The 16376-nt window shown below is 37.1% G+C and overlaps 1 protein-coding gene across 1 annotated transcript in view; it reads left to right on the top strand.

The window, feature by feature from the left end:
* The window catches only part of LOC127528741 (uncharacterized), a gene marked incomplete at its 5' end in the record, with an annotated part of 74033 nt that extends 64630 nt beyond the window's left edge, over positions 1–9403 (top strand). Inside the window, 1 exon segment of the mRNA XM_051929457.1 lies at positions 9018–9403. Coding sequence (XP_051785417.1) covers positions 9018–9403 — 386 coding nt within the window.
* Between the last annotated feature and the right edge of the window lie 6973 nt (positions 9404–16376).

Genomic DNA, 16376 nt, shown 5'->3' with positions numbered 1-16376 from the left:
TAATGCATCTGATTGTAATTAACCTGCAGCAATATAATGGTCCAGGGAATAGCCATAGTATTCCAAATACCATAACTGCTTTAGCGTTGTAACTCTCACTGCATCTTCTTCTTCTTTCAGCTGCTCCCGTTAAGGGTTTCCACAGCAGATCATCTTTTTCCATATTACTCTCACTGTACCACTCGGAGTATTTATATCACTGTATCTGAGTGAGGAATCACAGCAGAAGCTGATCGGAAAGAGAAATATCGGTATACAGCATGAAGCAGACGCTGCCTGAGCCACGGCAAAACGCTTTAGAGACTTCCCAGTACGGACTTTGCAGTTTAGAAAAGGTTTCACCCCAAGAACTATAAACGCACTCAATCAGTCCATCAAGTGCTCCTTGTAGAACTGTATACTTATAAGTACAATTACCTCACTGTAAACTTGCACTACAGTTATAATATTGCACAACCTGCGCCACTTTATAAAGCGCGTATTTACATATGATCACGGTATTCATTTTTAAGATGAAATGCAGCAAAATATGTTGATTATATTATACAGATAAAACTTTAACTTCATTTAAATAATCTGTATTGTTAATAATTAAACATGTGAGGACACGGTGCCGCAGCGCTAGCTAGTTCAGGGATTGTTCCTGCATTGCGTTGTATTTTTGCTGGTGCTGACGCGACACTGGAATGCTAGATGGATAGAATAATTAAACATGTACTACGAAGATATTTCAGTGTTCCTTAAAAGTTGTGAAGAATCGGCGTTATAAGCTTACAGATGGCTTCACATCTATATAGATGATTGTGTGGCGATTGGGTTTTTGGAGAAAGAAAAGTAATGACAGGAATTGGAGGTTAGTACGTTTGAAAGAGACAGTACTTCTGTAGTAAATTATTTCATCGAAGGTCGCGCATGGCGCCGCAAGCCTCTTGCGTGAGACATGAACAAGCACTGCACCACCGTGTTCCCATGTTTAATAACATGCTTTCATTCCTATCATCATGAAAAACATATCACGTATACATCTCAGTATTTTAATTATTCAGAGAGCTGTAATATCACGAATGTAATGGATTATGTGTCCTGTCGGAGAAAGAGAAAGCCCGTTTAAGAAGCAGGTAGTGATTCACACATGTAGAGCACATAGAAGATCAAATACAGAACAAAGCATTTAATGTGCCACTTTAGTTACAATGGGATTTGAGAAACTAGTAAATTAAACGATTTTAAGATGATGTTTATGATGTTCTACTTTAATGGCAAAATAAACTACGTGATTAAAGTGGAAATTTTGAGCTTTTTTCCCAATGTGTGCCTATTTTTTTGTCTGTACTCTAATAAGATTTCATATGACACTGAGACGGTGGGCTACGACTCGCCTTTTCACAGTGACTTTGATATGTGATTTCTTTTTTATTTCGGGCACTGTGCAACTTTGTGAACTTGAGCCTTCGAGTTTCTCCGACACTCTGTCACTCGATCAACTTCCTTTTGTTGATTATACCACTGTTTAAACCAACAAATAGTACGTTTTTCCTTTGCATCCACTTGGTATTCGCTGAAATTCTTATATCCCCCCCGTGCTTTTCCCATTGTCTTTTCACAGAAGGCTATTTATATTGATTTGCATATTCAAAGAGGCGTAATTCTGGGAGGAGTTGGGGCGGGACAGAAGGCGCATGCACGTACGTTACTTTTCACGCTGATCGGGATTTATGTAGTGGAAGACCGTGAAAGTTTGCGTACGTACAGATTCCTGCATCTGGATTTTTCTGTGCGTACGCACATTCCCACTTTTGTGCTTACGCCATGTTATAGTGTGAGTTCTACGCATGGCGTTATACATGAGGCCCCAGGACTCTTCCTAGAGCTGGCCGGCCATCTAAACTGAGCGATCGGGGGAGAAGGGCCTTAGTCAGGGAGGTGACCAAGAACCCGATGGTCACTCTGTCAGAGCTCCAGAGGTCCTCTGTGGAGAGAGGAGAACCTTCCAGAAGGACAACCATCTCTGCAGCAATCCACCAATCAGGCCTGTATGGTAAAGTGGCCAGACGGAAGCCACTCCTTAGTAAAAGGCACATAGCAGCCCACCTGCAGTTTGCCAAAAGGCACCTGAAGAACAGCGGCAGGGACTGGGAGACTAGTCAGGATAAAGGGAAAGATGACTGCAGCAATGTACAGAGACATCCTGGATGAAAACCTGCTCCAGAGCGCTCTTGACCTCAGACTGGGGCGACGGTTCATCTTTCAGCAGGACAACGACCCTAAGCACACAGCCAAGATATCAAAGGAGTGGCTTCAGGACAACTCTGTGAATATTCTTGAGTGGTCCAGCCAGAGCCCAGACTTGAATCCAATTGAACATCTCTGGAGAGATCTTAAAATGGCTGTGCACCGACGCTTCCCATCCAACCTGATGGAGCTTGAGAGTTGCTGCAAAGAGGAATGGGCGAAACTGGCCAAGGATAGGTGTGCCAAGCTTGTGGCATCATATTTAAAAAGACTTGAGGCTGTAATTGCTGCCAAAGGTGCATCGACAAAGTATTGAGCAAAGGCTGTGAATACTTATGTACATGTGATTTGTCAGTTTTTTTATTTTTAATAAATTTGCAAAAACCCTGAAGTAAACTTTTTTCACGTTGTCATTATGGGGTGTTGTGTGTAGAATTCTGAGGGAAAAAAAAGAATGCGCTGTGAATGCTTTCCGGATGCACTGTAAATACAGTATTTCTGTAGTCTTTTTCTATATTACCCTAGTGGCTAGGGATTGCTTACTGTATATACATGTGTATATGATCTTGTTTATTGAGACTCTTGGTGGAATGAAGAGGTACTTTATTGGGAACATACCTGAGAATGTGAATGTAAAATTGTCAAATATATATATGCAGGGTTATAATGACTTTATTCAATGTGAATAAAGAGACACAACTTGGACAACAAACTGAAAGAAGTGTGCTCTCATTGCTGCTCCACTTTACCTGTTTCACAGAGCCAAAGACCTGGATTATGTCACCATTGAGGGCCAGTGGAGTTCAGTTCCAGACCTGGTTGATGTAGCTCATCCTCTGGTGGAGGCGAAGTTCGCGTACACTTCGGGATTTGCTACTTTCATCATTTCTGTTGCTGTGGCTCACTAGTGGGGCCCGTAACAGTGTGCATTATTCTTTTTCATTTGGGACTTTCAGTCAGCACTATAAATACTGTATATAGTCATCATTTTTTGGGCTCCATTTAATTACTGTTTTTGTGTGTCCTTTGCGCTATTGGACTGTGTATTGATATATAAATTCTGCAGGATATTATTTTTGTTTTTCTTTAAGTGCACCTGTAAATAAAACCTCACTTTATTTTTAAAAAAACCCAACCCTTTTTGTGTCTGTGTCTCCCTGTCTTACACCATCATCCTGATCACGCTCGGTCCCACATACTAAACACCTAGAGTGTATGCTGGTGACCCCAATTCTCACTACACGGGGTGTCACATATAGGTGTTGGAAGAAATTCAATCCAATGCATGTGTTGTCAGAAGTAGGTGCATAAAAGATTTTTTTTTGTTCTTTATTTCGCCTTATACAATTTCTTGTATTAGGAATTTGTTGGTTTTCGCATATCCCTTGGGGTCAGAGCACAGGGTCAGCCATTGTACAGTGCCCCTGGAGCAATTGCAGGTTAAGGGTCTTGCTCAAGGGCCTAGCAGAGTAGGATATCTTTTGGCAGTGACGAGGATTCAAACCGGCAACCTTCTGGATACCAGCACAGATCCTTAGCCTCAGAGCCACCACTCCGCCCTAAAGATATAGGGATGTAAAGCATAGTCTGCAGGTGATGAGTGTAAATGTACAAATCAGAAACAAAGTTGTTATAGATAAAGTAGGTTAGTTCTGCTACGTAGGTGACATGTTGAATACCAGACAGAGGTGCAGCCACAGCAGTGATATCAAGGCTGAGAAGTATGTGCAAAAAAGCTGCCCCCTATTCGTACTTCTAAAGGAGTCTTTCTGGCATTAAACATAAAAGTTTATGGAATGTGTTTGAAGAGTAGTATGCTCAATTCAGAGTGATACATGACATATAAAGTTGGAGTATGAAGCACATCTGCAAAGAACAGAGTTAGGAAAGATTAGGTGGTTGTGTGGAGTGTCACAGTGTGAGAAGAAGACAAATGCTGTGTTAAGAGGAAGACTTGGCTATATATTTGAAACAAATTAAGGTAGTTTGGGCATGAGGAGTAAAATACAGAGGATGACTGGGTGAAGAGGTGGAGCAAGATGGAGGTGAATGGGGATGAGGCTGACAGCAGTGTCATGCACAGACTTTTTGGTGACCCAAAAGGAAGAAAGATGACAGAATTTGTTCATTTTTAATTCTGGGCACAGATTAGTGTCCACTTTTATTTCTGCACTTTTAATTTCATTGGGCATGTGGGTGTTATTCACAGACTTTTAAAAAAATATTTTTCACAGTTGTGGATTATGTTAGATTATCTGAAAGGGTAATACAATCCCGCAAGAGAGACTGCACTTTATTTTCCTAATATGACACATTTTAACAAGACAAAACAGCACATAAAAGTGTTCTCTTCTAGTTACACAAAATACCAAAAGTACTTTAAGAGAAAGAATTCACATTAAAGCTCATCGAATCAAAGATTTTTGTTTCCTCCATAAAATGCCTATTCATAGGTCACAATTCTTTTTGTGCAATTGACATTCAGCTAAGTAAAAGTAAAATTATTATGATAAAATAACCCTTAAGTACAGTGTAAATATTTTATATAATCTACATCTTGCTTTCTAGGTGTTGTCAGCTTTTGGGTTTTATAGCAAAGATTTCTTGGATCCCATATGTTGATTGATTACAATTTTTGTTAACAGTGAATTCTGCAGAATCAGATGATCAGAGAATGATTTCCCACATAGGTCACTGAGTTTGGACTTAATCAAATTGAGCTTGGAAAAACATTCATTAGCAGTTGTAGTTGATTCAGGCTATGTGGCACATATTTTCTGCAATTTAAACAGTGTTTGAAAGTCACAATTAGCATATGTCTAGAACTGCTTGGGCACTACTCTGTGCAGGTTTATGCAGAGTGAAATACAGTAGATCCAGCCCAACCGACCTTGAATGGTACTGCCAGAACCCTGTCCTTTCCTACCATAACATGCAAACCTAAAAACACATATAGAGATGTGCTCTCACAGATGCTTTCTGTTTTATGATGCTTTGTTTGTTAACTCCAACACATTGCAACAAACAGAACAGGGTGTGCACTGAGAAAAGAAGTTATTGTGTAAATCCCTAATGCATTATCAGCAAATGAAAATGACCATCACATAAATATGTAACATAAATTTGTTACAGAATTAATAACAATAATTATCACAGCCCATACTGTATTTTCATGAGATAATAAACATTAGTCAACGTAGTGCACCGTCACATTGAGCATGACTGTTTTTTTTTTTGTTTTTTTTTACAATGAAAAGAAGAAGCACACTTGTACTTGTATGGAATCTTTTAAGTTCTAACAGGAGAAGAAGGCATTTAGGCTGATGAGGGGAAAATAGCAGGGAGTCACTGATGCCATCTCCTTGTACATGTCCCTGGTCAAAATGTAGGCCAAACAAGACATTACTGGAGGAGGCATGGTGTCCAGGACAATGTAGAGTGAATGGAAAAAGATTTAGGGACTACTGCCTAACTTAAATAAACCAAGAAATTGGGTGTTACATGGGTGATGAAGATGAAGTGAGTGAGGAATGTTCTGTATTTCTTAATACAGGTAAAATTCCGTTACAATGAATTCCCAGGAACATAAAAATATTTCGTTGTAACAAGATTCTGTATTTTGTTATACTGTATATATACAGTATATATAATATATATATACTGTATATCAAACAAAAATGTGTCTCACTTAAGCCATTGCTGACCAATCCAAAGTAATTACAGAGATGAATAACCACTTTACGGATGCCATAAAGAACTCTATGTTAAGGCCTTTTTACATAAGCATAAATGAGTAATAGATGCATTTTTGCAGTACCTAAACTAAAGTATTACCATAATTTCGTTATAACACACAGAACCAATGATTTTTTTCCAAGGATTTGTAGACCTTGGAAGAAAAATAACTGCTCATTGTCTTCATAAGGCAAAAGATCTTGGCAGAAACACTGACAATCAATTTCAAACAAGAAGAAAAAGTCAGAAGGTTTATATACCTTGGTGTACTCTGCACGGACAGCAGTTCTCAGGACTTCAATCTGTTTGACTTGCATGCAGATGCTTGTTATGATTAGTGCTTTTCATAAATTTTTATGCAGTATCTCACGAGTAAAATCCAGCATTCTGTATTACATTTCTATTGGTTTGGATCTCAAGGATTTTTTTTTTTTTGTTCATTAATTTGCCTTATACAACTTCTTGTATAAGGAATTTGTTAGTTTTTGCATACCCCTTGGGGTCAACCATTATACAGCACCCATGGAGAAATTGCAGGTTATGGGCCTTACTCAAGGGCCCATCCAAGTAAGCAGTACTTTTGGCTGTAATGGGGATTCGAACTGGCAACCATCCATATACCGGCACAGATCCTTAGCAACAGAGCCACCACTCCTCCCTAAATCTGAAGTCAGATTTTCAGTTTGTAGCTCTTCCAAGGATATTATGATTTATTTAAGCTTTGCTGCTGCTCCATTTTGTTTTTTGTTTGGGCACCAACATTTTACAATGTTTTATATCTGTCTTCTCCATGAGAATATTACCAAAATTCTTTGGAGTGTTTGACATCATTGAGTAATGGTATTTAGATAAAAATGATCATTTCTGAGGTATCCAGATAAAAACTTTTACTGTATTTAGATCAGATAAGATACAGCCTCTTGTATCCTGCCAAACTGAAAGTGGACATTCAAGACAAGCTCTACATTTTTACTTCTATCGATGAAGCAGAAAAAGAGCTAAAAAAAGAGATCCCGACACTTTTTTGTAATACGATCATGGGTCGCATTCTGTCCTGGCATGACAAAGAAGATTTTGCCGGCTGTACTGTACTGGTACCATAATTATACATCCTATTTACTTCTCTGCCACTTTTTATGTTTTATGTTTTACTTAAAATTAGGCTTGTGCGATATATCGAGTGGCACGATATGAACAATATTTTTTAATGCATCGTTTGAAAACAAACCTATTGCGATATATTATGTAATATGTTTTATTAAACACTACAAGTGTGTAGTGCGTTATTTCTGCTAATTGGAGCACATCCTAAATGCAGTCATTGCGATTAAACTCCGCCTCCTGCTTATCTTAAACAGTAACAACAATGGCTGAGACGGAGGCAGAAATGAGTACGGCTATCAGCGATGATTTAGTGCCAAAAAAAGGTACAAATGTGACCTCTGTTGTTTGGAAATGGTTTGGCTTTAGACAAAATGATACAGAACAAAAGACTGTTATATGTAAACTTTGTAAAAGAGAAGTAGGAACGAAGAGTGGCAACACCTCGAACCTCTTAAATCATTTGAAAACAAAACACGTTACGAAGTACGAAGAATGTATTAAACTTCGCAAGAACTCTGCTCAAAACACAACGAAACACATCGCTGCCGCAAAACAGATCATGCTGGTAGCAACGTTTCCCTCGTTGCATACCGTGTGAAAAAACAAGCCCCAAATGGAAGGAAATAACAGATGCAGTAACATACCACATTGCAAAAGATATGGTCCCTGTTGCCACTGTCGAAAAACACGGATTTCAGAAACTACTGAGAACGATTGATCCCAAATATGTAATTCCCAGTCGGAAATACTTTGCAGAAGAAGCGCTGCTCAAATTATACAACGAGGTAAAGGAGAAAATTCTGAATCAACTTCAGAACGTTCGCCACTTCTCCATCACATCCGATCTGTGGACTAATCGTACCATGCAACCATACATGAGCCTAACGGTTCATTTTATTGAAAACTGGGAGATAAGAAGCGTTTGTCTTCAGACAGGATTTGCACCAGATGACCATACCGGAGAAATTAGACGACACGCGACAAGTGTGCATTACCACGGATAACGCTGCAAATGTGATTAAAGCCGTTGATCTGAACAAATGGAAGAGACTGCAGTGCTTTGGTCACCGGCTGAATCTGGCGATTGGTATGGCGTGTGTGTGCGCGCTAGTAATGTGTCGATCATGAACGAAACGGTTCTTTGAGCCAGTTCTTTTAAGTGAATGGTGGAAGCCGATTCCTGTTTTTTGGAACCGATGTCTGTGTAGTGTTTGTAGAGAAACACTAAGTGCAAACATCTAATCATGGATCAGAACACTGCTAAATTTGGCTGAATTATAAAAGGCTGGAGTGGGAAAATGAAGAGGTGTTTGGGAGCTGAAAGAGCCGATTCTTAGTGAGCTGGGCAGAATGATCCGGCTCACTAAAAAGAGCCGAAATGCCCATCACTAGTGCGTGCGTGTATGAAAAATGTTTGAAAATAAATAATAACACGTAATAAATATAAGAAATTTGTAATAATAAATGTAAAGTGTGTGTGTGCACGTATGAGAAATATGTTAAATAATAAATATGCTAAGAAATAGTAAATAAACATAAATAATAGTATGTATGAGAAATATTATTAATTAATAATAATGTAAATAATTAATAAGACTGTAATTTGTGTTTGGTTTTAGAAAGAAGCATGAGAGATCCCCGTATTGAACGGGCAATTGGTGTATGCAAAAGAATTGTTGCATGTTTTTCCTTCAGCTGGAAAAAAAGAAGGTATTTGACTACAATACAGAAATAACTCAATCTGCCTTCCTATCAGCTCATAACAGAATCCCCTACAAGATGGGGGTCAAGGGCAGCAATAATACAGAGAGTGTTGGAACAAGAGAGGGCCATCACCCAAGTTCTCTCATCTGACAAGAAAACCAGACATCTGGCACTTACATGGCAGGACATAGATGTACTAGAGTCAACTGATAAAACTATTTGACCCCTCCTGGAATTTACAGATGCACTCTCAGCTCAGTCCTATGTTACAGTCTCCTATGTTAAGCCAGTGCTGCACCTTTTTCAAACCAGCATCTTGGTTCACCAGCCAGAAGACACAGAGCTCACTATGTCAATTAAGACCAAAATTCTTGATTATCTGAGAGAGAAATTTGATGACCCTGCCACCCAGCAACTACTAGACATTGCTTCTTTTTTGGATCCACGTTTCAAAAGATCATACATTCCTGAGGAAAAGTATGAAGAGGTCAAACACAGAGTTGTGTCTGAAGTGGAGACCCTTCAATATGATGAGACCAGTGCCCAGCCTAACTTAGCTGGGAAACTTTCAGAAGCAGCTGAAGCATCACCACCACCAGCCAAAAAGGGAGAAGCGAAGCTTTGGTAGCTTCTTTAAGAGGCCAACATCTTTATCGACATTGTCTGACAGAGATAAAATTGAAGCTGAACTTTCAATCTACCTATAAGCAGCTGAAATTGACACTGAGACAAACCCACTTGCATGGCGGATAGAGCATGAACCAATCTTTCCAACTCTCAGTCGACTTGCAAAAAAAATATCTCTGCATACAGGCAACTAGTTCGCCCTCAGAAAGGGCATTTAGCACATTGTGAAATGCCACAGGGCATCTTTAAAGCCAGAGGCAGTTGACAGACTTGTCTTTCTTGCACAAAATTTGTGAAATTGTGTTACCTGAATGCATGTTCTTGCCACGCTTTATTTGTTTACTAAACATAGCTTAAAAAGAGCATATTGAAACATTATATTTTAAGTTTTTTTTAGGCAAACCTAGTAAAGTGGATAAAGCATCTACTCCTACGTCACCTAATATTCAGACAACTGGCTTTCTTGCATAAATGTTTAGATGTGTTTTCTTGCATTAATAAGTATATTTTGGTTTATGCCTATGATGTAAAGTTGTAAGTTTGCAAATACATGTAAATAACTAAAGAGCAATATAAATGTGTGGCTTCTTTTTTAAGTAATAATAGATAGGAAAAAAAATATCGTTGCATATCGTATATTGACATTTGGTCCAAAAATATCGCTATTTGAATTTTGAGCCATATCGCCCAGCCCTACTTACAATTATATGCGTATATGTATGTATGTGTGTGTACATTTTTTTTTTTTTTTTTTAAAGGAGACTGTTTAACATCATACCCTTGGTTTATTGTATTAGTGTTTACTATGCTTATTCAGGGCTACTGTTTAACATCATTCCCTGGGTTTACTCTCTCAAGATGGTTCAAGATTATATTTTATGCTTATAGTATTTAGACTGTATTGTCAATAGATATCTCTATTTTAATCCTTATACGTCGCTGCTTGGGGAGCTTGTTTTGTTTTGGATGTGCTCTGTCTCTAGGTATGTCAGAAGACTGGGAATTTGAGAAGTGTGGTCTAGCCTCATGTGGGGATTCAAAATGGGGGGGGGGGGGGGACTAGGGAGGCAGAGAAAGAGAGCAAGCTATTTATAATCTATCCTTTTAATCCTTATAAGTATAAGTGCCAACGTAACATTCAGCTTCATGGAAATAACTCCTGGAAAAACTGGAAATTAAGGTCAAAGCTATCTTATCTTAAGTTAAGACTACAAAATGACAACAAAAGTTCAAAAGCAATATCTTCATGACCAAACAGTTAACTTTGTGAGCTGGAATGTTAAAGGGCTGAATCACGAATTAAAGAGAAAGAAAGTATTCTCTCACCTAACAGGTCTAAACGCTAAAATAGTATTTTTACAGGAGACCCAATTATTAAGCAAGGATCAGTTTCGGCTACACAGTGACTGGACTAGCCAAATATTCCATTCCAGCTTTACAAAGAAAACTAGAGGTGTGGGAATTCTTATACACAGAACAATCTCATTTGTAGCAACAGATGTAATATCTGATCCAGATGGGAGATATGTGATTGCCATGGGTAATTTATTTAACTGTAAAGAGATTTTGATATATCTATGCACCCAATGTGGATGATAGGGACTTCATCCAAAACGTATTTGAATTCATTCCCAATGCAAACACTTAAGATTATAATGGCTATGGAGTTTAATTATGTTTTAAATCCAGACCTAGATAGGTTTCCTGCCACAGGGGCGATAACGTCTAAAACTGTAAAAACAGTTGTAACTGATCACAACTTATCAGACCCCTGGAGATTTGTAAACCCAAACTTAAGAGCATATTCCTTCTACTCACCAATGCATCACTGCTACTCAAGAATTGATTTTTTTTTATAACAATAATGATTTCTTGCCTACAGTTAAATCTTGTAACTACGACGCTATTTTTATCTCTGACCCCGCCCCTTTGATCATGGATCTAAAATTATTATGCCCCACATACTCATCTTGCAGAAGGCATCTTAACCCATTTTTATTAGCAGATGAGAAATGTACAGAATTTATATCCAAGCAAATTGATTTTTTTTTAGAGACAAATACATCCTCAGAGGTTTCTGCACGAAACTCTGAAGGCTTTCTTCTTCTTCTTACCCACAAAAATAAATTGGAAACCAAGAAGGTATCAGAGCTAATCAGTGAAATTACCAGAATAGATCGAGAACGTGCCAGGTGTCCAAATGAAGCACTTCATAAAAAAAGACAGGCTCTGCATTCAGAATTTAACCTCTTGACAACTAAAGAAACAGAAAATCTCATTTTTAAATCAAGACATCATTACTATGAACACAGAGAGAAAGCTAATAAGATTTTAACTCAAAAAATCCACAAGCAGGAAGTTTGCAATGAAATCCCAGCAATTACCAACATAGACAGAGACACATTTAGAGACTACTATGAGTCCTTATATTCTACTGAGTTTAAAGAAGACAAAACACAACCTATTGCATTTCTGGATGCATTACAGATACCACAACTAGATACTCTAAGTGCAGAGGAATTGGATAAACCTCTGGCATTATCAGAATTACTAGATGATATAAACTCACTTCAGAGTGGGAAAGCAGAAGGCCCTGATGGCTACCCTGCCGAATTTTATACAAAATTCTCAATTAAGCTATTTATTAGCAACATTTACAGAAACTACAGACAATAAAATTCTACCTCAAACTTTTTGCCAAGCTTTAATTAATGTCTTTCCTAAGCAAAATAAGGACTTATTACAATGTGCATCATACAGATCAATTCACTTTTGAATAATGAGGTTAAGACACTCTCCAAAGTTCTAGTTAGAAGGATTGAGAAAGTGCTTCCTTCGGTAATATCACAACAACAAATTGACACTTAGCCCTCCAATCTTCGGCATCTGTTTAATGTAATATATTCACCCACAAAGTCTAACAGTCCAGAGACATTATTACCATTGGATGCAAAAAAAACATTTGAAATGGTTGAATGGAACAACCATTTCACCATATTTGGCCCGAACATTTGTGGATGGATTAAAGTACTGTGTACCAGTCCAGAAGCTTCAGTTTGTATTAACAACATTAATTCAGACTACTTCAAACTAGAATGTGGTACTAAACAAGGATGTCCCTTGTCACCACTGCTTTATGCAATCACCATTGAGCCACTGGCAGCTGACTATTGACATGCTTATGAGATAAAGGGGATTATTAAAGAAAGACTTAAACAGAAAAATTCTCTATATGCAGATAATATGGTACTGTATATATCAGATCCACAAAATACTGTGCCTGCAGTCCTGATAGCACTTACAGAATTTCAAAAGATTTCTGGTCTCAGAATTAATTTAAATAAAAGTATGCTCTTTCCAGTGAATTCTCAAGCACACGATATTAGATTGGACACCTTCCTTTTTATCATCGCAGATCAGTTTAAATACCAAGGGGTATATATCACAAATAAACATAAATCTCTTTACCATCAAAATTTTGCTGTCTGCATGGAATTATTTAAGCAAGACTTGCATAGATGGTCTACCCTCCATCTCACTTTAGCTGGAATAATTAACATTGTCAAGATGAATATCCTTCCTAAGCTTTTCCATTTCAAAACTTTCCAATATACATCAATAAATAATTTTTTAAGAAATTAGATTCAACCATAACCTCATTTATTTGGAATTCAAAACATCCATGTATCCTACAAAGACTTAAGGCAGAAGGTGGCATGGCTCTACCTAACTTTTAATTTTATTACTGGGCGGCAAATATACAAGCTATAGAAACCTGGACATTGACACATATAGATGAACAGACATAGGCTTGGTCCACAATAGAAATAAAATCTTGCAGTACTTCTTTATATTCCTTGATTTGTACCCCAATAAGTACAAGTCATAGCCAATATATTAACAACCCAATTGTGTTTCACTCATTCAGAATATGGAACCAATGTAATGTAGGATAGTGAAGCTTTTATCTGTGGCACTTCTGCATGAGAACCACTTTTTTCCACCCTCTCAAACATATGCAGTTTTTAATGGTTGGAAAACATTTGGGATTAAATCACTTACAGATCAGTACATTGACAACATCTTCGCATCCTACAAACAATTACTCTCCAAATTTAACTTTCCAGAAACACATTTATTTCTTTCACTACCTCCAAATTAGAAACTTTGTTAAACAAAACCTGCCCAATTTCCCTCACCTCCCACCTACTTCTATTCCAGAAAAAATATTGATCAGTGTTGAGGACTCAGACTGCATTTCCGTAATATGTGAAAACATTGTAAAGTCCCTCCCTTTCAAAGATCCCAGAGTACAATGGGAAAACGATCTCTCACTCAACATCTCAGAAAAGGAGTGGAAGGTAGCAATGCACAGAATTCACTTGAGCTCCATATTCGCAAACCATACAATTATTCAATTTAAAATTTTATATCGAGTGCATCTGTCTCGTTTAAAATTGTCCAAAATGTTTGCAGGGCAAGATCCAACCTGCAAATGTTGCAATCAAGTTCTAGCCAAGTTCATTGGACCATATGTTTTGAACCAAAATCTTTAAATGCCTTTTCAGACAGCCTTGATGTCAGAATCCCTCCTAATCCATTAACAGCTGTGTTTGGTGTACTTCCAAATGGGCTTAAAGTGGAGAAGGACAAACAAACTGGAATTGCCTTTACTTCACTATTGGCACGTAGATTTATCTTGCTCAACTGGAAGAATGCTAACTCACCTTTTTTAAGTCAGTGGGTAACTGATGTTATATATTATTTAAAATTGGAAAAAATCTAATTCTCACAGAGGATCTGTACAAAACTTTTTCAAAACTTGGCAGGATGTAATCAATAACATTTTAGAGTAAGCATTTAAATTGAGGAAGCGGATTCTCTCCTCTCTTTCTTATTCTATTTATTTTGATTCATTTATTTATTTGCATATTTTTACTATATTAAAGTTTTACTCTGCTGGTCTAGCTCTCTCTCTCGTGGGTGGGGGTTGATTTGTTTCAAACCTAGTTTTGTTAAACTTGACTTGCTTGTGAGGAATGTTATTTGATTTTAATAAAATAAAATGTTTTTTTAAAAAAAAAAAAACTTTATTTAGCAACTTCTAAAAGACTTCAAGTTTGATTTCCTGTTTCTTAAATCCTAGCTGTTGATTCTGACCTTTGATTTTTGTTTGCGAGTTGCCTTTGAAGAAAGACTGCTTTGACATTCGGTTCTGACCTCTGCCTATTTTGACTAAGTGTACCATTCCCATTACTTTCTGTTGCGAGTCAGTACAAAAATAAACTAACCAAGATTTCAAAGAATATAATATCAAGCTGTAATTATAAAATTAACTAATTTTTGTCTATGACCAGTCTTGAAATTATATTTGCATCCCAACTTTCTACTGCATTCAAAAGTTAATTTTATCATTTAAAAAACATCACTAACCCTAGTCCTCCAGATTGAACATTAAAGTACTTTGCTCTGATTTTAAATGCCTTCACTGAATCACTGCACTCCTCTTTTAAATAATCTTACCACACAAATTATGAACACATTGTGACAGTGAACTGATTGCTCGGCTTGCAGTCTAGAATGGCTTCCTTTTAGAAAATGAATTCTCTTCAAAGCTCTGCTATATATTTATAAGGCTGTCTAGGCTGCTTACATGACATAAACCTGTTTGACAGTTGATTTTTTTATTTAAAACCCTGCTTCTCAATGATTGGCAAAGTTTCTACTTATATTTGAATGACTGGTGTCCATTTCAGAGTTGAGTTGTATCCTACAACAGTTGATGTCATTGTAGGCTTCATCTCATCATGATAACTGAATTAGACTATGCAGGTTAAAAACTGAATGAAATTCACCACACTGAATAGGAAAATAAATGGTTAAATATACTATATCTTAATGATACAGCACTCTGAGCTTGTCAGTTGGAAGTGTATATTTTATAGATACAGTATATATATCGATTTTAAAAAATATACTTAGAAAAGTCGTGTTGATCCATTACTGAAACATATTTAAAACAATTGCAGGTTTGCAAGGAGATGATCCATTCCAACAGCACCTGGCTGAAATCAGTAACCTGTACTGAATAGGGCACACTCATGCACACTAGGCCAATTCAGAATCAATTAATAATCTAACATGTACTTATATATATATATATATAATAATATATATATATATATATATATATATATATATATATATATATATATATATATATATATATATATATATATATATATATATATATATATTTATTCACTTCTTTCAAAAACATGAAAATATCTGGATGTGCCCACAATTTTGCCTGGTAGTATATATACTGCTTATATAAAACATAACATTGCTCTACATGTAGATATTTTTCCACCATCACTGTTGTTAGGTTAGGTTTAAGTGTACATTTTTATATGCAATTCTAACGTTTACTTTAACACTATAACAGTGGATTTAACACTGGTGGTTTTCCTGTGTCTGTTTGACATGAAGTGACTAGATGAACACTCCAGGACACATCTGGAGATTTTACTGCTTACATAAAAACAATTACTCTATTGTAAACACTATGGTGTTTTCAGGTTAATTATTAAGCATTAAATTGACCCATATAAAATGTCCCTCAATGCACGATTTGAATTTCAAAAGTGGAGTGGGGGTTTAGTAGGCTAAACCTCCAACCCATGTTTTATTATTTTTTTTTTTTTACCTTTTCCACAGTCTCCAAGGGCCATTCCTTGTTGAATACCCTGGCAAACGTCATTGCAAGTGGAGCCCACCTTGGAGAATTATGAAAGAGCATTACAGCTGTCCTTGAGACATTATGAGGTCTGCAATTACATTCTGTTGCTCCTTGGAGAATCACAGCTGATAGTATCGACTGAGTGCTGCGCTTTGGGGTTCCCTTTGGAGAATTTTTGTTTTTATAGGGGTGTGGAGGATGTTAAAGAAATCAACCCGATCTACCGAGACCC

This window comes from Erpetoichthys calabaricus, chromosome 7 (genome assembly GCF_900747795.2).
Source record: "Erpetoichthys calabaricus chromosome 7, fErpCal1.3, whole genome shotgun sequence".
Taxonomy (NCBI): Eukaryota; Metazoa; Chordata; class Cladistia; order Polypteriformes; family Polypteridae; genus Erpetoichthys; species Erpetoichthys calabaricus.
This window is presented reverse-complemented; position numbering and strand designations above follow the sequence as displayed.